General features: G+C 40.3%; 1 protein-coding gene across 2 annotated transcripts in view; it reads right to left on the reverse strand.

Moving 5' to 3' along the window:
• The window catches only part of dpy19l1l (dpy-19-like 1, like (H. sapiens)), a 33072-nt gene extending 18679 nt beyond the window's left edge, over positions 1 to 14393 (reverse strand). Inside the window, exons 1-9 of one of the 2 annotated variants that reach the window (XM_036135359.1) lie at positions 14171 to 14393; positions 13705 to 13729; positions 13518 to 13605; positions 10859 to 10996; positions 8123 to 8243; positions 4474 to 4567; positions 4237 to 4294; positions 3828 to 3919; positions 1439 to 1538 (exon numbers count right to left, since the gene is read on the reverse strand). In XM_036135359.1, the coding sequence (XP_035991252.1) occupies positions 1439 to 1538; positions 3828 to 3919; positions 4237 to 4294; positions 4474 to 4567; positions 8123 to 8243; positions 10859 to 10996; positions 13518 to 13605; positions 13705 to 13729; positions 14171 to 14393 (939 nt within the window). Of the gene's footprint in view, positions 1 to 1438; positions 1539 to 3827; positions 3920 to 4236; positions 4295 to 4473; positions 4568 to 8122; positions 8244 to 10858; positions 10997 to 11146; positions 11404 to 13517; positions 13606 to 13704; positions 13730 to 14170 lie in introns of those variants that run through there. The other variant, XM_036135360.1, reaches the window with a different exon arrangement.
• Positions 14394 to 21323: the final 6930 nt, after the last annotated feature.

The following is a 21323-nucleotide window of genomic DNA, read 5'->3' on the forward strand; positions in this document are numbered from 1 at the left end:
TTCTAGCCTATCATGTAGGTTTATACTACAGTCATTACATCCTCCCAACCAATCACAAACGCAGACCCAGGAACGCTCCGTCATCAAGCTCCGCCCCCTTCAAAGAGTTCAGAGATCACGCGTTCTTTTGTCTTTTTAAAAAAAACTTACAGTTTTGGTAAAAAGTTGGTTGAATAAAGGGTGGAGTTTGAATTCAGTGTTTGTGTGTTCTGTATCTAAAAATAGGTTGCTAAGCAACGGCATAAAATGGCCAGGGCTGTACTTAAAATATATGTTTGGAACTTTTTGATAATTATCAAAATGATTTCTATTTTATCAATATGCTTTTTTTCTATATTGTCCAGCCCTAGCTGAGGTCAAAAAATGACATTTAATCATTATGAGATCATTTGGTAACATTTAGGACTCAGAGCCTGTGTCATAGTGGGCAGTAATCAGCTTCCCTCACACACACTTGAGTTTTGGTCTCTGAACGAGCATTCACCTCACTGCAGGTATTTAACCCCCATCACACAACCATTTTCCAACTTTAAAAACGTCAACTTCAGACTTTTTCCAGCACCAGATCACATCCTGAGCTGTTTCTGCCTCTAGGCTCTAACACACTAAGGCGGACGTGAGTCTGTGGACAGGTACGTGCAGAGCTCAGTTTTTACCAGCCTGTACGCGGCGTCACACCATTAACTGCTCGGCGGGCAGAAATCTTAACCTTGAACTGTTTTTTCTATGTAGCACAGAGCTGATACACTGAGCTGCTCCAAGGCGGTCACACCTGCGGCGTCACAGCCCCTCTGTGCCACACGGACGTCTGCGCGGTGGGTGGAATTTGTCACAAGCGATGTAGCCAACAGGTGCGCTCACCTATGACGGCTAAAACGTTCGCGGAGAGTCCGCACTGCTCACAGTCTGCACCCAGTACGCCCAGGTGTGCCGGAGCCTTTAATGGTTCTCCTAAAAGTCGTCGCTGATCTACTTTCAGCTCAGAGTCACCTGCGTTCGCATGCAGGTAAACTCACACTCAGAGTCGTGACATATTTTTACCTGCTTTGGTTTTGCAAACGTTCAGGAGCACTGGGTCTGTTTGTGTGAATAGACTCAGGGAAAGGTTGCTTGTATCTGTCTTTGGTCTCTTCCAGGCTAATTCAAACACCATTTTCCTTACCTTTAACAATTTGCCATGCTTGTCCTGGGTGTTATTTGCTGGTGAAACAGTGGTAGGAGGCAGTGAATCTCCGATGTTCAGACTGTGTGCAGCACTTAAATGTTTCCCTGTCCTTACCTGCTCCCCCTCCTATCTTCTTGCTTCGTTTCTCTCATGCTCAGTGACAGCCCTTGTCATCAGTGTCCTTGCCAGAGTGTGATATTTGTTCCCAGCCCGTATTTTCTTCCTAATCTACCAGCCCTGCACACATGCTCTCTAAACGCGCTCTCTGTTTACCTGAGTGAGCAGCACAAACTGGGCGAACTGCCACGGCAGCATGAAGCACAAGGTGGAGATGCCCAGAGCCACCAAGGCGGTCCTGCTTGGGTTTCGTGTGCTGCGGGAGAAGAGACACAGAGGAGGTAAAGACGTTCTTCAGAGCTGGGAATCCATTTGGCTAAAGGGCGATAAGCAAAGCTGCATTAAGACGCCTGAGAAAACAGACACATTCAAAGGGTACAGGGAGAAAAACCCACAATGCCTCATTATGCATGATGTCGCTCAGACACATGGCACAGAGACCGTTTCACGTTTGCCACAAAGCTGGCGTAAAACGGCTTGCTAACAGGTCTCACCCAGAACAAAGTGTTATTCACAAGGTGACACGACATGACAGGATGACGTTCCGCTGTGGTAAGTGCTGTAGCTCCTCTGAGAGCTCCTTCCTACTGTCGTTTAGCTGATAACCAGAGCAGAACCTCGTTTCTTCGAAGCGCAAAAGACATTATATAGTTATAGGCTACCGAGACAAATTACACAAGGGCTTTTGTTCGAGCACACGCTGACGGCTTAATTAGAAACATCTCAGTATTACTGAAATACCCTGGGGCAGAGTACACTTGTTTCAAGGTTTTATGAAATGATAATCTGGTCTTTGTCAGGTTGTTAATATTTACGTATAACCTCAAGTTTATGAATCCACACCACAGATCTCACACTGTCATTAAATATTAAACATACAGAAAGCCAGAATGAAAGAAAACCGTGGGTAAAAAATTGGATCCTAGGAACCGACAGCTTGGAGGAGCCCCGGTGGCAGCGATGACTTCATCCTTCTCTCACATTGCGTTGACCCAACTCTTCATCAAAACGTTGCTTCAGTTCAAGGAGCTTTTCAAACATTTGTTTCTGCACAGCTTTCTTAAGGCCTTACTATGGCTGGGTGATAAATCGATTTAACTGATTCATTTGAATTTACAATTTATTAAGATTTAATTGTTGGAAAATCTGGATTTTATTTTGCCAATGCACTCATTGGACTTCCATGAAGAGAACAGCATGCAATGCTGAATATTTGTTTGGGTAAATATACTGTCAAAATAATGTAAAGAGTAAACTTTTTTTTATCATAAGACGAGGCACTTTTATTTATTAATTAAGTTTTTGAAAGTTACTTTGTAATTAAGTGACACAAGTGATGTGAAGCAAACATTGTTATATTTTTACTAATTACAATGGTTCTGGATTTGCTGCTGGGTTTGGGACGTGTTTGTTCTACGTGTTTGTTCCAAGTTTGAGCCGGGTTTCAGCCTTCAGACAGACGTTCTCACATATGACTCTAGAGCAGGGGTTTTAAAATTCATTGAACGTGAGCCTCCCCTTGGAATAGGTAAAGATAACCAAGTCCCCCAAACACAAACCTACCCCACACAGATCCCTACAGTAAATGCATCCTTCTTTTGTGTTCCTGGGCTATCAGTGCTTCAAAAACAACTGATAGCCCAACACATGTTTTTTTCTTATTCTATTTGTTTTAACAAACTACATTCAGAAAAAAGGCCTGTTAATAAAATATCCATCCAAATATTTCCATCTTAGAGGCTACTTTTACTGAAACGTCACAAACAGAGGGCCTACTTTTAAAATTTAACTGTCTTTGGAGCAAATTCATAAACGATTGTTTTCAACAGCAGACAGACTGAACTAAACAGACGCCAATGTCAAACTGAACTCACGTCAACAGGAGACGTCAACTAAAATAATAATAAAAAAAGATAACCTGAATTTAACAGACGTCAACATATTCCATATACCGATTTACTTTTTAGGCTAATTGTACACAACTTAAACCTGTTGCTATTTTAACAACCATGTTCTCAAGCATTCTCAATGCGAACAATGAGGATGCGCCTTTGACGCGCAAAGCTGTTCGATTTGGGGTTGTACAGAAGAAAGAAACAGTCGTCCTGCACTTGTAGCCTTGACCAGTATTTGTTTTTGATCAGGGTGAGAGCGGAAAACCCCACATTCACACAGGTAGGTGGAGGTGAAGAGGATCAGGACTCTCATGGCTCTGGCAGAAACATGTGGAAACCCGCTCTGATGACCGATTTCACAGAGTTGAGTCTTATATTTCTTAGCTCCTCCTCTGCGACTCTTTGGTGCCCCCCATGGGGAACCGCGCCTCACCTATTGAAAACCTCTGCTCTAGAGGACTCGGGTAAAAATATGGAGGACCTTAGAGACAACTCAATGACTACAAGGTGTAGCTTTTAATCCAAGATCTGGTCTGGTTTACATGCAAAGTCTATGGTGGACGTGCATCTAGGAGCTTCGAGAGGTCAGAATACGGCGTGATTTCAAGCGTCTGAGCGCCAAAGCAGCCGATGCTGAAATGTGCATTTACCGTAAGATGTAGGTGAGAAGCAGCATCTGCAGGACTAAAAATGGGTACGCAAAGCTCTCCCTCAGAGGTGGAGTCCACATCACACGAGTGCTCTGTTTTCATACAGAAAAAAAAACTATTTAGAGTAAACGGAAGCAAAACACAGTTTATAAAATGAATCATTCAGCATCTAATTAAAGAACAAACAAACAAACTGGCAGACAGGCAGTGTTCATGTACAGCTCTGAACTAAATTTAACCATCACACATCATGCATGCAAAAAGGAAACTGCAGCTAGGCTGAAGGTCCATCTCTGATTTTCAAACTACTTTTTCACCCTAAAACCTAAACATTTCCCAAATTTTCAAAAGATTTGCAGTCTGATCAGGGCGTTTTTCCTGATACGGTTCGTAAGGACAAGGAACTCACTTCACCGTGATTGAAGAAGAAACACAACGTGGTGACGATTCCTCCCAGTCGGCTCCCACTGGTTAGAAAAAGACAGAAAAAATAAATAAAAAAACATAAGAGAGCAGAAGAATGAGGGGATAAGATGTTGTTTAAAATCCAAAAAATAAAAACGAATGACTGACACATTCTTGGCATAAAAAAAGCTTTTTTCTCTGACGCTCCAGGGCAGAGAGCAGGGGGGGGGGGGGGCCTTACCTGAGGTAGGCGCCATAAATAAAGAACAGGCTCATCATTGCACCGTTCAGCAGGAAGACGCAGGCTACATAGAAATATGCCGGGTCGCCCAGTCCTGATGTGCAGCAGACACAGAAAACAAATCAAAGTTTTTAGTCACTTGATTGATTTGCAGTGAAATTATTGTGGTTTACACTGAGGAAAAAAATACTTTAAAGCTCAACTGATGACATTTTGAGTTCAGTAAGATCAGGAGCGCTTTGGGTTGGTGAAGTTCGGTGTCACTCAAATGGCTCATGAAAAAGGCAACATATCTGCAGAGCGCCGCTTTTCCAATGACGACACGCGTAACTCTGATTCATTGCTACAGATGATAAGGTTAAGATTTTAATTTCAGCTGTCGGGGCACTTTGTGTACTCGAGAGGCTGAAAACACAGATCATTATTATCCAATTTTTTGATATATGTCATTCAAATGCTTGATTATATATTTAGCAAATTTAGTATTGCAGTTTTTTGATCCCTCAGTAAAAATAACCTTGAGCTCTTAAACGATGGTGCTTTGGAAGAGTATTTATACTTCTGGAACAAATTTTGTTAAATTACATCAACAACCTTTGGTGTGTTTTGTTAGGGATATAAGTGACAGACCAAAGCAAAGTTGTTACAAGATCGCAAAGTTAAAAAAAAGGCAAACATGTGGACTAAAGTTAATACTAAAACTAAACTATTTGGCCTGAATACCAAATGCAAAATGTGGAAAAAAACACATTTGTTTGATACATGTGTGATAAACCAGGGGGAGCATCTAAAACATTCAGAAGAGGAGCTGTGCACCTGTGCACTGCAAAAACTGATCTAAATATAAGTAAAATGTTCTTAAAGTTAGTGTATTTATCCGTGATTTGAGCAGGTAAATAAGATTATCTGTCAATGGAATGAGTATTTTGACCCCTAAAATAAGATAATTAGACATACTGCACTTGAAATAAGATGATGGAGATGAATTTTTCCAACTTTATGTGCAAAAATCTTATTCCATTAGCTAATCATCTTATTCACCTGCTCAAATCAAGGAAAAATACACTAACTTTAGGAACATTTTACTTATTTTTAGATCTGTTTTTGCAGGGTAGTTTACACCTAAATATAGATTTATGTCACAATGGCTTAACTAAAGGCCAGACCTAAATGTCTAAAGAGACAGAAAGACTTGAAAGTTGGTGTTTACAGATGTTGTGAGATCCAATCTGACTGATTTTGCGCTAACTCGCAAAGAATTTTCCATTTAGAGAATCACAAAGCTGGTAGAGATGGAGGGCTGCAGATTTACAGCACGCTCTTTACTTGTAAAGAAATTAAAAACCATGCAACAGCAGAGTAACACAATGTTAACTACCGTTTACACACAACAGACTACCATCACCAGGATAAACACGCAGCATTTGACTCATTTCAGGAGAATAAAAACGAGCACCTTTAAAAAACAACAACATTTGCAGCAGAGTAAGGCAGAAAACGGTGCACAGCATTAAGGGTGTAATGACTAACGGGTTCTTTGTGCGTTGCCATGATCCTTTAACGCCCTTCTGTGGCTGTGAATCACAGAACCAGCAGCTGCTGCTCTATATATGGAACCGGTACGCTGTTCTCTGACGTGTTGCTCAAGATTCACAAAAACATGGAAACGCATTTTGACAGGTTTTGTCGGAAATGGGGGGGAGGAGAGGGGGGGGTAGCTGTGTAAACACTGTGAAAGCAGACTGTTTATAACGGCCCGGCTGCTTCCACTAATGAAACAGAAGCAGAACAGATACCGCAGCTATTAAATGGAGAGATGCTACAAACAGCTTTTACTCAGGAAATCATTTCAATGAATTGTGAAGCTTGTCTTCATCTTTTGTTTGTTGCCTATTTTTTTTTTTTAAAAAAAGGAGCACTAAAGAGGAGAGCGCTGCTTTGCATTTGTTATGATTAGCTTATTTTTTTTCTCAGCCATTTTTATCCACATCACAGCAAGAAAAAAGGTCCTCGTCATAATCCCCGGACAGCTCTCATCTTTAAAGGCTTGGATGGACTCCCTTATTAATTTCCTTTAGCAATTCTTTAAACAAAAACTTCATTATATCCTGACCGATGGGTCAATTTAAAATCAAAACAAAATTAATTTTCATTCTTCAGCTTCTCCTCAATCTTGGAAGAAATTGAGGAGACAAGCTCAGGAGGAACCATCTACACGTCGTACCGATACCTGAAAATAGACCCAGACATCGAGCTCCTTGGAGATGCTCTCCAGGGCGTTCCTGGGACAGATGGGATGCAAGTTCCCTCTGGTACATTCAGAGACTGCCTTAAGATCTCCTTTTAGTGAGATCTAGTTTGATTATAATGCATCCTGATCAAATACCCAGAACTACATCAGCCAATCTAGGTAAACTGGAGGAGCATCAGCGGCACACCTAGTCCTCCTCAACCCAATGGAGGGTTTTTATACCAGTATTGTCCTGAGGGCCATGGTCTCCAGTCTCACTTCACAGACTCGCCGCTGGTTAAGGGGTCAGACTAACAATGATACAGGAGTCTAGATGGCAAGAACCAACCTGGCACAGATTAGGAAGACAATGGCCAGTTCTCCAACCCAGACCTTTTAGGAGGTTCTGTAGGGAGCTCTTGGTGGCTCAACCTGAGTAACAGGAGGAGCCCCATCCAAACGGGCCTGGATGTTCCTCTATCTGTGGCGAGGAACATTAACATCAGTTGTTAAGGGCCACGGCGCACTGATCCCTGATGTCCGATTCTGGTTCCGGGTAGAGCTGAACGATTTTGGAAAATAATCTAATTGCGATTTTTTTTCTTAATATTGCGATTTTTTTCCCCAGTTTAATTTATCATGTCTTTTTAAACATATACAAACAACAAATCATTTTGTTTCCTCGCTGTGCAGATTAGTTGCTAAAAGACCCGCAGCATCTAAACTCAGAGCAGAAATGATTGCGTTCTGCCTACAATATATTTCAACCAAAATTGCAATTTTGACTTTTCTCTGCGTTAACCACAAGCAACAAAAATGGCGTCTAAATAAAGACGTTTGTAAACAAGGACTATTTAAAACAAGAATTTTTAATGTTTCTATTAATCAGAATATTATTCAAGAGAACAGCTTATAGTTGATTTGGACATCAATTCTTGTTGAACATAAAGTGCAACCAACAAGCAAGTCTATGTATTAAACTGATTGACCTGTACTTAATGCTTTGTATGATTATATAAACTCTAAAACAAGTAATACAATTAGATTATCTCACTGCTGCAACTGTCTTCCCTTCCATGTGGAGGCAAACCCACTTTAAACATTTTACCAACACCTAATGGACGCGTCTGATTCCCTAATTGTTACATAGCCAAAAATTGCAGAATCTGCGATTTGGAAATTGCGTTTTTTTTTAAATCGCGATTATATTGAAAATGCGATTAATTGTTCAGCCCTAGTTCCGGGGACACAGGACTTTTTATTTCTCTTAACACTTGTGCCAAACTGTGTTTCGGTGAAGGCCTTTGATGGTTAAGACCGTTTACCCTTGCACCAAAACCAACTACTGCAATGCAGCAGATCTGCTCTGTGTGTGTTTGACTGTGAGGAAAGCGACGGCAGTTCAGGACGGGTGGATACCTTCACAGCTATCCACTGGAGTGAGGCCCTCTCCTCTGTTGATGGACCAGCACATCTTTGTGGGAATCCCAAAGTAGCCCATAACACCCGTGTACAGGCGGTACCAGCTGGCCAAGACCACCTGGGGAGAGGAGACAGGCGGTGAAAAGCCTGTTCAAACATCACGTTTCAAAAGGGTTGTCTCTCTTATCTTGGAGGAATAAACAACACAGGATCCTCTTGAATGGCTTCTGGGTTTCTGATTCTGACCATAAAGGTAATCCTAGTGTCTGGGAACTTTTCATTAGTATCCTGATACGAGGCTGGGATTAAGCTATTCGACATCCCATAAAACTATATAAACAGAACCGCTTGGCCGCTGTTAAACAAGATGGAGGATCAGTGATGGTGTGGGCCTGTTCTCTAGTGAAGGGCTTGGTGACCAAGTTAGAGTGCATGGCATCATTTTGAACCAGAACATTTTGGGCAAAAACTCCGATGAGATCAGCGAGAAAACTGAAAATGGGTCGGAGAATGGTCCAAAACACATGGTCACATCAAGGCAGTAATGGTTCACGAGAAACAAAACAAATCAATCATCTTCTAAATGGATCTAATGATATGAAAATTCAGGCCGATGCTGATATCTATATTGCAGATAAGGCTGATCACTGATATATATTTCCATGCCTTGTCTGCTAGAGAACTGTACAATACACAGGAGTAAATTAAGAAATATACTTTTTTTCATCGACTAACAGCTGATACCGATGTATTGCGCCTCCTTGGTCTTTTAGAGCCTTTCTTTCTGCAGACCTAAGTCCTATAGAGAACCAGTGGGTTCTGCTGAGGAGAAGGGGGCATAATAGAGGAATGGAGGACCCAGAACTCCTGAAGGTTTGTACAAAAGGAAATCATTGATCCTTCTGTTTATTTGTGCAAACATCTTGAAATGTTTAGACGCCTAAGAGCTGTTGGATGGAAAAAAGAGGATAACATTTCTTTCCACTGTCGCTTCATGCATGCTCAGTATGAGGGATTGCTGCAAAGCCATCAACAATGCAGACGACTGTCCCTGTGGCTTCAGGAGTGAATGCTGCTTGTCAAGAAACCAACGGGTTCCCTTATATAGGAAATTTTTGACAAATCTGTATAATCTGATTGAATTTGACTTTGAAAAGTGCCTTGAGATGACATGTTTCATGAATTGGTGCTATATACATAACATTGTATTGAATTCAACATAAAGTATTTCAGGGAGGGTGCTAACAAGTGTGGATTAGGTCATTGTTTTTTATACCAATTAGGGCTGGACGATATATAAAAAAAAGGCTATCAATAAAATATGAATCACATTGATCGATATCGATAATTATCAACAAATTCAAAATTCAAAACATATTTTGAGCGCAGCCCTAGTCATTTTATGCTGTTGCTTAGCAACCTATTTTCATATACAATACACACAAACACTGAATTCAAACTCAACCGTTTATTTAACCAACTTTTTACCAAAACTGCAACTTTTTAAAAAAAGAAACAAATAACACGTGCTCTCTGAACTCTTTGAAGGGGGCGGAGCCTGGTTCCAGAGTCTGCGTTTGTGATTGGTTTGGAGGATGTAATGACTGTAATATTAACCTATATGGCTAAAATACAAAAAGAAGGAAAACTGTTATTCTGTTGATCTTTTTATTGACCCTTTTTTTCTATCATTGATATATATTGTTATTAAATTATCATCCAGCCCTAATACCAATTATTTCTTCTCACTGAATACCCCAAACCCCACATTGTGAATGAAATAGTTAGGCGACTATGGCTCAGCAGGTTGAATAGTTGTTTACCAATAAGAAGGCTGAGGGATCAATTCCATTTTCTCCCCGGTTAAGCCGGGCGTACACTGTACGTGTTTTCGCCCTTTTTGGGCCGATTCTTCAGTCGTGCGAGAATTATTTGGATCGAGCCGAGTTTCAGCTTGATCGTGCGTCCTGCGTTGTGTAGCATTCAGGGGGTAACGAGGGACGATTAGCCTCTCACCACCTCCTGATCAGGAATCGTACGGTCATATGAAAATCAAAGAGGTTTGAAATTCGGCCCTCGTGAGAAATCGTGAGTGATCGTGAGCGCCTCCTGCTGTTGAAGCAGAGCTACCAGCGTCTACGAGCCGATTTCCCCCAACCTCGCGCACTGAGCATGTGCAAACAAGGGAATTCTTCTTCTTCTTCTCCTCAGACGAAGACGAGAAGCATGGTGGCGGTACGTGTGACATGGAACCAAACTAAGGAGGAGCAACTCATAGAATTGCCAAGCAGCGTGTTTCGTTCTAGTGAGCCTCATATTTAACAGTGAGCATTGATACTTCTGTCTTTTTCTTCTTCTACTGTTGACATATGGCTTCCAGGTAAGCGAGTCCGAGTAGCGCCATCTCTCTACGGGGCTGAGTCCGACGTGTGGTTTTTGAATGTACAGCGTGACCAGTCAGGTCGCATCAGAGCGTCGGGCCATACAGAACAGATATGGTGGGCAGTGAACTTTTAAACCCTGAGGATTCATGGTACAGTTTGAGCTGTGTCTGAGTGCAACGACTGAAAATATCGTACAGTGTATGCCCGGCTTTACAGGTTGATGTGCCCCTGGGTAACCCCAAATTGTCTACCAATTAGGCGTATCCAATTAGGTGAACACAGCTATAGTGTAAAGTGGGCAGATGTAAAAGTGCAGCAGTTAAAAACGTGGTTAAAACAACAGCGTTACCTCAGGGTAGAGATTGAACCTTTTCAGCGTGTTAATAACCAGAGGATACTCCGTTAGTCGATCGTTCATGATCATGTGGAGTCCGTCCAGGAATGAGGGAGCCTTGATAATGGTCTTGTAGTAGGAATAGTACAGGCCCTGGAATCAAAATAAAAGATCAATAAGAGGCAGCAGGATGAACAAGAGGAAGGAGAAGACAAAAAGGACAGCCGAGCACAAGAGATCCATCGTGAGAGAAAGCAGCAGCAGCACACGGAGCCTTAATTAAACCCAGGGGAGATTTGTTACACTGGCTCAGAAGATGACAAGACTCTCCGTCTGTTTGGCAACACGCAGCAGAGGTGAGACGAAACGACCACGTCTGCACCTTTAACGATATCACTGAGACGCCGCGCTGTCTTAGCAGACACTTGTTCCCCGACGCTGCCCTTCAGCGGGGATCCGTGTCACGACCAAAGCAAGGAATTACAAAACATGTCACAGAAATAAAAAAAAAATGGTTTAGCTCAAATCCAAGTCCCCTTCTTAACATTTTCTGGATGTGTTCACAATTTTAGACACACGGCTGTGGCCTACCCAGACCGGTGAACACAAAGGGGAAGGCTGACCTTTGCTCGAACAGACTGATCTTGTTTGTTGATCAAATATAAACGAAGTGTTGGGAAACGACCAAATCTGCTGCCTCGTCATCAAAACCAGCCTCGGACTTTAGTTATCTTGTTGCTCAACATCCGTTTCTTTCCTGCACTCAAAAGCTGAGACCACATCCTTCTGTCAGGCGGAGGGGCTGCTCCTATCTGATCCATTACGCTCAATGTTGTTAATCTGATCATCGCTTGCAACAAATCCTACGACTGGTGAATACGTGCAGCAACATCGTGATGACACAAAAGATGTGAAGTAAAGAATCTATTAAATGGTCAAAGGAGTTACCACAATCTGCTTCAAGACAAGGAAGAAGTCTCTGTGCAGACATTATACAGACATTTTTAATACAAATCATATTTTTCTACCCAGAACAAATGCTACACACGCCAGAGTTCCACCCGATAACTGTACAGATATTTCCTTAAGAAAAAATGGCAAAAGTCAGAGTATAAACAATCAACTGCTATGTTAATTTTCCATATTTGCTTTGCAGATTGGTGAAGGCGCTGGGGTCACATGTCCTTTAGTCAACAGGTGAGCAACGACGGGGTACAAGGGGACACTCGGGAGAAACCACTGTGCATAAAAGCACTTTCACCTGAGAGCAATTTGCAGAGATATGCAAGTTTTTGGACATTGGGAGGAAACTGCACTATCCAAAAAATTTAAATAAATAAAAATAACACAAGAATGGGTGATGTGAACATGCAAAACTTCATCCAGAAATGCCCCTATCAGGATTCAGAGTCAGGACCTCCTGCTTGTGAAGCTACGTGACTTAACAAATGTCTATCAGTTCATTTTTCAATTTAGTTAGGTCAATTTTAAAGTTTGGTCAAATTAATAGTGTTAAAAATACTCAAATGTCTTGCATGACAAAATTGTACGACATTTTCTCGAGACCCTACTTTTGTTTCCAGAGGTTCTGATGCCTGTTTGGGTCAGCTGACTGTGGGAATATGGCCGCTTATGGTCTGTGATCAGGCTAAATGGTGCTATCTGATATTTATTAGTCAAATGATCACATTCCCTAACAGTGAACCATAAATAGATTATAGAAAAAAGATCCTGCAGGAGGTGAGTGTCTCTCTGCCCTGGATCTGTTTTAAAGCCACTGCTGGACCAGACCTGTCCACAATCAACAGTGAAAGGGTCCGAATACCCACTCTGTGGAAAGTTTGTACTGCTCCCATCAGGCAAACATTACAGCTACATGAAATACTGAACAACCTGACTGCTACATAATTCACTGTCCCAAGCTATTAAGGACAACAGGACGGTGAAATTATAAACATTACAGTCCTGCACTTGTTTGATGTTTCATCTGTTTGTATTTTACACACTGTTTCTTTCTTTGTTAAACTGAATTTGAAAACTACTGCAGGTCATCAAAGGCAAATTGTGTGGCTCGACAAACGTTACAGGTCTGCAGTGGTCGGTATCTATCAATCCAAATAAAAGGTCAAAAAAAAAACACAAAAAAACAACCGGACTTCTATTCTATTCTATCCAGGAAGCTTTCCCAGTTCAAAAATGTATTCAATTCAAGTTTTGACTTGAGAAAGCTTCCTGGATGGGAAGCGGAACGTCTTCAGGTCCGGTTGTTTCGTCTTTTTAACCTCTTTTTGGATCGATCGTAACCTGGATGACTGAGAATCTTCACCAGCATGCGTCAGTATCTATCGCCAGCGTAGCTCAAATTGCTTAAGACGTTAATGCTGGTTCTGGTAGAAAGGTGTGAGAATGCACAGCGCCTTCCTATTTGATGCATATGGCAGGATGTTCATGCTTTTCATCACGTTATGTCCAGTCAGTGTATTAATACTCCAGATCTGTTTGGTTGATTATTAAATCAAACTGTTGCTTTGTCCAGCATCAGGAAATGCAAACTGTATTAACAACAGTAATTAATCTATTCCAATATATCATAAAAGCAGAAAGAGTAATCAGCTTAAAATGAAAACATTTGGAGCATTTTCTGGAACCAAAACAAACAAAAACAACCATTTACCATTTCCGTTCGGAAAGCCATTTCTTTCTCCAGGTTCGACAGGTGTGAAAAGTGCCTGTCGTTCTCAAAGAGCTGAGACAGATGGTACCTGTGGTCACAGGGAGGAGGAGGAGGAGGAGAGGTGTGCAAACGGTGAGCGGCTTAGCACAGGTGTGCGCAACACAGCAGCGTCGGTGCCACGGCTTACCAGTGCAGGTATCCAGTCAGCCCAGCTGTGGACACAAGAGATCACCAACTTTAAATGTGCAAGAGCAAAACTGCTTCATCTTGGCATTAAAAACGAGTAAAAAAAAAGAAAAACCACTACACAAACCACACAGGTCACCATTCAAATATGACTCACTAGTTCATTGTTGGGTTATTATTAAATAAGATGCCAAAGCGTGAAGTTGATGTGAAAACCCATTTAACACGTGTTTAACTGCTGTATAACATAAGAAAAAAAACACACGAGAACAGATGATGCATACGAGAGTTCAACAATAACGACCACAGGAGTGCTAGCGTTGGTGTAAGCTAGCTGTTAGCACCGCGATGGTGAACTGAGATAATTTCCCAGGTTTCCGCTATAACGGCAGCGCTTGGCCAGGGTTAGCCCCCCCGTTAGCTTTGGGATTCACCAGCATGCTAGCAGGCTACGGCTCCCAACTCACCGAGCAGGATCGTTACGCCCAGCTTCCAGAGCGAAGACGAAGTTAGCCCGAGCTTGTGCCCGATCACCGACAGCCCGTTCGGATGAGAGAAAGCCTTGCTCTCCCTGCCCGGTCGCCTGATGTTACTTTTGCTGTGGGGCGAAACGTGGTGAAGGTTCCGATCGCGCTCGGTCGGGGTCTGACCGGGACTCTTGCCGGTCTGTTTCCTGGTTTTAGCCACCATGGTGATAAAGAGCGGAGGTTCAGGGAGCGAGCTGGGGGAATGGAGCTACACGGCTCCGCTGTCGCTCCTATCTGCTCCTCCGATCTGCTTTACTACCTAAAAGTGATGCTGCGACTGGACTCCTCGTGCAAGTGTTGTGACACCGCGCCCTCTGCTGGGGGGTCGGCGGCACTGCAGTTAGCTTTAAACTGTAGCCATGGAAACGCCAATGGCGCGCGGATCCTGCGCTCAAAGCAGGAGAAAGTTGTTATTGAGCAATGGCAAATCTACAATAAACGAACAATACTGTGCAGTTATTACTGTGAATGCAGTAGGCATTCACAGTTCTTGAGATCCTGTTTCTCTTTATTCTTTATTCTTCTTATTCTTATGGGTTATTCTTCCAAATGCGTTTTTACTGTTTAAAGTTTGATTCGCTTCTCCTCCTACAATTTTTCTCCGATTTCAACCATTCAACTTTTAAACTATTCAGCTTCTTCTGGAATGGATGGCTATGTCTTTTTGTACTTTTAACTCTTCAACTTTTTAAAATATTCAGCTTTTTCTGCAAATTTTCAGCTTTTTTTCTCCCATAGGAAATGAATGTAATTCACTAAAATTCCGCTCATTTCAGCTGCTTTTTGACAGCTTACTGCTTCAGCCTACTTTCAGCTAGAAACGCCATTCAACTTTTAAAATGTAGTGATATCTTTCAGCTAGTATGGTCTATTTCAGCTTTTTCATATCTTTTACCATTTTCATATAGTACCTCCTTAAAATAATTTTGGCTTTTCAAGAAATTCAGCAAATAACATGCGTTGCTATGGTCGTCAAGTGGCAGTTGGTAGAGTGCACACTCTAGAAATTCAACAAATTCTTCTTCTCCGAACAACTTCTTCTCACTCGCACTATTTTCAACCTATCCACATAAATTATACATCAAAACGTAGGAATTTTTGTCAGGATTCAGGAAATGTAACCCTCATTGGTGTAGCATTTATAGATTTTTCGCAAATCACCTCAGAGCGACACAAACCCGAAACCTTCCCCATTCATTTCCTATGGAGCGGTTTTGAAAAATGACGTCTGAAAATTCAAAACATCACACGTTTTCACATCGTCGCTACTCCTAAACCGTTTGATGTACAAGCATGAGACTTTCACATATGAATGTCCCAACCCTTCTGGCACTCACAAAAAAGGAATTTTGTGGATAACTGTTACGGTTTTTCCGCAGGAACAATTTGTTCGGGAGTAGCGAATTTGCAAAATCCTGAAGACGCTTTGGACCTCCATCACCCCAAATGATCCACTTTTTTACATCGTCGCTGTGCCTACACCGATTTTTGTACAAACATAAAAATTAGCAACATAGTCCTCAAAAGCCTGCTGATACTCACAGTGAAATAATTGTTTTGATATCTCTTATACTTTTTCAGCTAGAGCGATTTGTTCGGGACTGTTTTTAGAGGATTTTGCAAATTCCTTAAAAAAACCCTTTAGATCATAATTTTTTACGCCTTTATTAAACTTTTTCCAGCAAAAAACGATAGCTTTTCTTCTTCCCCTATCCGTTATGAACTAAACGCAGAAAAAATTACGTCTCTACCATTCAGGGATCAGGAGATATGAAGCGTTGTTCGGGGCAAAGTTCTCCATTATAATCCAATGAGACTTATTGTGAGCAAAGTCTCTGCACTTCGGCAGACTGGCCGCTGCAGGTGTGTCAGTGAGTTTCCATGACGACGGAACTCTGAGGGCCAGAGGGAGAGGATCAATTGAGATAGAATGGCAACTTTCGACGCTCACCGCAGTTGCTGTGATTAATGTAGGAATCTGAAATTCGCACAGTCACTTCCTCTTGACATTTTCAAATTTTCAAGTGACTTTCAGCTATGTGTCATTTTTCTGTCCAATTTTGGATTTCACATGCTTTCCTATTGGGCCTTTGCTTCCAACAGGACCTGGCATGATGCCCAGACACGACCCAATTGGCCAATACAGCACCACCCACCTGTGGGAAATGGCGCTACTGACCATTTTGGTCAAATATTGAGTTCTGGGCCCAGATGTGGTGAGGCTGAGTTGCTAAAGGAGGCCAATCTGACCCATGAACTTTGGTGACGTTTGGCGACATTAAGTATTGGCACCCCTATTTGAGGCACTTCCCAGTACAGGATTTGGACCAAACTGACAGAGTACAATCACCCGGTGATCCTGAGCACAACCATGTTAGCGGCTAATGGTTAGCATGTTGCTAATTGGAAGTAGCTCTAGGAAGCTCGGACAAACTTCTGCTTTACAGAGTCTGTACCTCCTTTATACAGAATGCTCCACAATAAGTTTGGGCCTCGTCACGTAAAGCATCTCCAAGTTAGGAGGTGTCAAACATCCAATGCTTTTCAATGGGGGCGAAACCCCTTATACTCCCTAGAAATGCAGGCCCACATATGGCTACAGTATATTAAAGTTTGAAATTCTACTTCCGCTTTGTTAAACGATTCAGTGTTTAGAATGAGTTAGGAAATGTTTGGTGCCTTTCCCTCAGTTTTTCTTCTTTTAATCATTCAGCTATTGTTCTTTCATGTTCAAATTCTTCAACTCTTTCAAATTCTTCAACTTTTTCAACTTCTTCAACTTTTTCAACTTCTTCAATGCTTTTCAGCTATTTTTTCCTCTTCTTCAAAGATCTTCTGCATCTTTTGCTTAATCATTCAGCTATCTGCATTCACAGTGCATTTTCGCAGGAAATGCAAATTTTTCTAGTTTAAAATGTTTTACTCGAATTTTTAATTTTTATTATTATTTTGTATTAATATCGTATTGTTGTACTCAAAATAGACTCGAATCATCTTTCACACTGTCAATGGCGTCAGGGAGGGGGTGCCATAGACATATATATATATATATATATATATATATATATATATATATATATATATATATATATATATATATATATATATATATATATATGGCAGACAGAGAGCTATTGATCAATGTTTTTAGATATAGATGTGCATATATGGATTTTGAAGTATTATAAACAAAAAGGTGTGTGTTTATATATAACTATATGTCCAGATTATATTTATATATATATATTGATAATGGTATTGCTATTGATGTATATACATCTGTAATTTGGACATATAGTTATATATAAACACACACCTATTTATTTATAATACTTCAAAATCTATATATGCACATCTATATCTAAAAACTTCAATCACTACCTCTCTGTTCTGCCAATCTTTATCAATTAATCTATATATATATATTTCTTTACAAATATATATTTATATAAGCTCTATCAATATCTTTCTATCTAAATACGTAAAACATATATAGGAATAAAGCATCTTCTCTGATCGACGTTCACTACTCTTTGTCACATACAATACGGCGGTGATGTCGACGTGCAAACCTGTGCCCAATGAGGCATCTACGTATGTATGTCTGTGGGTGGTGCCTTGTTCTGGCCACCCCACTGGCCAGTGTAAATTGTAGTAGGATCAGTTTAGCATTTCATCCCCTTATGCACCACTAGCAAGGCAGCTGCTCTTCTTGACCTTTTATCGCACTTTTATTTGTATCTGCCAGTATCTACTTTCTCCTAGTAATTAGACTTAGACAACTTTATTTGTCATTTTGTATGCACAGAGTGCGTAGAAAATGTTTTGTTTTTCAATAAATTAATAAATGTACACCTTATTCCTAGTATAATTACATAATATAAAGGAATTGTTGTTCAACTCAAAGTGTTAACTGTACTGTTGTTGGTCTATGCATATTAGATCACTAGTAACATTAAAAATCAAACAATAAACCAAAAGATATTAGCAGGCATTTACTTAAGTCTCTAAGATAGTTTTCTACAGGCAGCTGTACTACAACAGTAGAATAAAATCATGAAATTATGGCTTTTAGTTTCAGTATGCCACCCCAAGAGTTTAAGCGGCCCCATCTGCCCCCCCCCCTAAAACATTTCTGGAGGTGCCACTGCACACTCACAGGGCAGTGGCAGTCTTGCTGCTATAGACAAACTGTTTTCTGAAGCTTCGTCTCGATCCCTGTTCTCTACAGAACAATCAGCAAAGCACAATTAATACATCAGCTCCAGTCTGTCCTGTCTCCAACGTTTCAATGTGTAGTGACTAACACAGTGGAAAGCTATTCAAAAGCACAAATTTTGGTATTTTGTGTGTGGATGTTGATGTGTTCTGCTCCAGGCTGCTTATGGAAAAAATAGGACATGACGGTGTAGAAAACTAGCAACAAAATAAAGAGAAATACTAGAGTAAAGCACTTTTTAGAGCACACATTTATGAAAAGCTTCAGACTATCAAGTAGCCAAATAAATAAATAAAATGCACATTACAAAAACAAAGAGTAAAATCTCATTTTGTACGTAAAAAAAAAGGAACAAAAGGGAAAAATAAGGAATAACTGGCTGACAAAAAGAGCAGACCGAAATAATTTATTTACGAAACATGACCACAAAATAAATAATTTCCACAGATTAAAGTATTTTAAGTGAGCGCAATCATGTCACAACTCCCACTAAAAGGCTCTGGTAAATCAAAAACTATAACTCTCTTGTGACAGCCATCGATTTGGAAACATCATGTCAGTGTCTAATTCTCTTTATTTTTGAGATGCGATGCACATTATTCTTTACAGCAGCAAGATGATCACATTGGGGGGAAAAAAACAAAAAAACGTGACAGGGTAGCAAATCTGACCAGTAGACGTCACTGCAGCACCACAAGCTGGACTTGTTTTCTCACTAATGGTTCTGATTGTATGTTGCCCGGTTGACTTTTTTTTTTTTTTTTCTTATTTCTTTACTGAACAAACAAAAAAAAACCCGAATGATGTATGGATAGTTTAGGAAATGGTACTTCAGACGTGAAACAAATGTTTTTCGGCTCATGCTCAGAAACATGAAACTTGATCTTTGGCAACAGAGACTTGATCATCGGGAACATCACGGCTGCATAACTGTGAAAAAAGGAGGTGGAAAGTGTATTGAATCAAATTGTTTTTCAACGTTTCAGAGCATCCAGTTCTGAGCTAGAATCTGATATTTGGGTGGTTTCTGAATGCTGTAGCTTCAGATAATAAAAGGACATTAACCCATTGTTTTTTTTTTTTCTTTTTGTATTTTTTAACACATAAACTCGGTTTGAAGTCAAACTAAAGAAAACATTGAATGTGCAACAACTTAAACTGGATATACTGTATGTAGTTGGTGCCTTGTTTAAACCAGTCAACGAACTCCATCATCAAACTGCAAAAAGATTTCTTACTTAGTTAATCTTATATTTATTGATACACACAGTACTGCTAAACTGGGTTATCAATTAAGGGCTATTTAAACATGAGAATGCACTTTTGTTTTAATCAATGGAGGTTTGGCACTCTCAGATTTTAAATCTGCAGAAAAAGCAAGTAAGAGGTAAATTCAGACTAAGATTCAAATACGGGTACCTTTACAGACACTTCGGAGGAGCACATCTGTTAAAATATCTTCAGCTAATGCAACCCAACAAATCATGCAAATGAACTCAGGATACTAAGGTATCCGAACAAAACATTATAGCATTATTGTAGTAAGAGAGTGAAAATTTAGGCCATAACAAACAGCATAACAAGAATCTCGCCAATTATTTTTGGAAAGTTTTCCTTCTTTTTTGTTGTCACTAAGATTCCACTGTGCTTGACCTTTAGACGTCACACAATATCGCACATTTTGCACTTCATTATCTTAAATAAGGAGACTGAATCTATTAAGATAGCTACCCATGAGACAGTTAAGTTACTGTTAAGAGGGTTCTCAGGTTTGTTGGTGTCTTGCTGTGAAATTATCTTCTGAACCACTTCTTGTGAGCCTTTATACATCCTTCATTAATCACACAAACATGCTCAGCAAGTCCCACATTTGGTTTGTTCAAAATAATGACACTGTAGCGCATAAAACAATTAGAAATTCACACGTCTTTTAAGGAAAATTAAGTAACAATAGACCTTAAAAAGCCAAATTGGCTAATTAAGCCCTGAAGAAGTTGAAACCATGACATTTGGAACAAGTTTCTGCATTTTCATAAAGCTTCGATCAGCAGATGTTGGTTTTAGTTAATTCCAGTTTCTCTTTAAGAGCTATAATGACAGCATTCAAAGTGTTTTTCAAACCTTCCTGCTCCAAGGAAAATGTTCTATCATTCCAAGAAGTGAGTGAGCCGTTAACGCAAAGCTGGGTGTTACTGCTTAAAAAACTTTAGCATCATATATTAGCGAATAGCTAACAATTCTTATGCAGACACTCACCGTCTTAACACTGAGATTTTGTGAAGGCATCCAACATTTTCAAATCTAACGTGATCCTTTGCTGGAAGGTGGTTGAAGGTCCAAAGGATAAAACACAGTAAATGTAAATACTCATTATATCCTTCCTGTTATCTGCTGAAAACCTTGCTCTCTCTCACTCTATATCCTGGCTTGAATGAGCCACACACATGACATGTCATAAAAAATACAGCTCCCTTTTATATGTATTAATGAATAATTAAAAGATGTATTTCATACTTATAAATAAACAACACATGTTATTAAACATATGAAAATATAACAAGAAACAGAAGCAATAAAAAACAAATCTCAATAAGATTTCAGATTATCTCTATCATTCAGATTATGTAGAATAAAGTAAAATCCTACCATTTCTTATCCAAAACGGAGTAGGAGTAATGAAATACTTATTAGATCCTACCCTTGTAGAATCCCTCGTGATGTACAGCATACACTATCTACCTCGTTGCGACTTTTGTGCTTCGTCTCAGTTCATTTTTAAACACCCTACTGATACTAAAAATGCCAAACGTGGAGTTTTCACTCACTAACTGTGTCCACTCCAAACAGTGTTGCTTTCAGCACAACCTGTCAGCA

This window comes from Fundulus heteroclitus, chromosome 3 (genome assembly GCF_011125445.2).
Source record: "Fundulus heteroclitus isolate FHET01 chromosome 3, MU-UCD_Fhet_4.1, whole genome shotgun sequence".
Lineage (NCBI taxonomy): Eukaryota > Metazoa > Chordata > Actinopteri > Cyprinodontiformes > Fundulidae > Fundulus > Fundulus heteroclitus.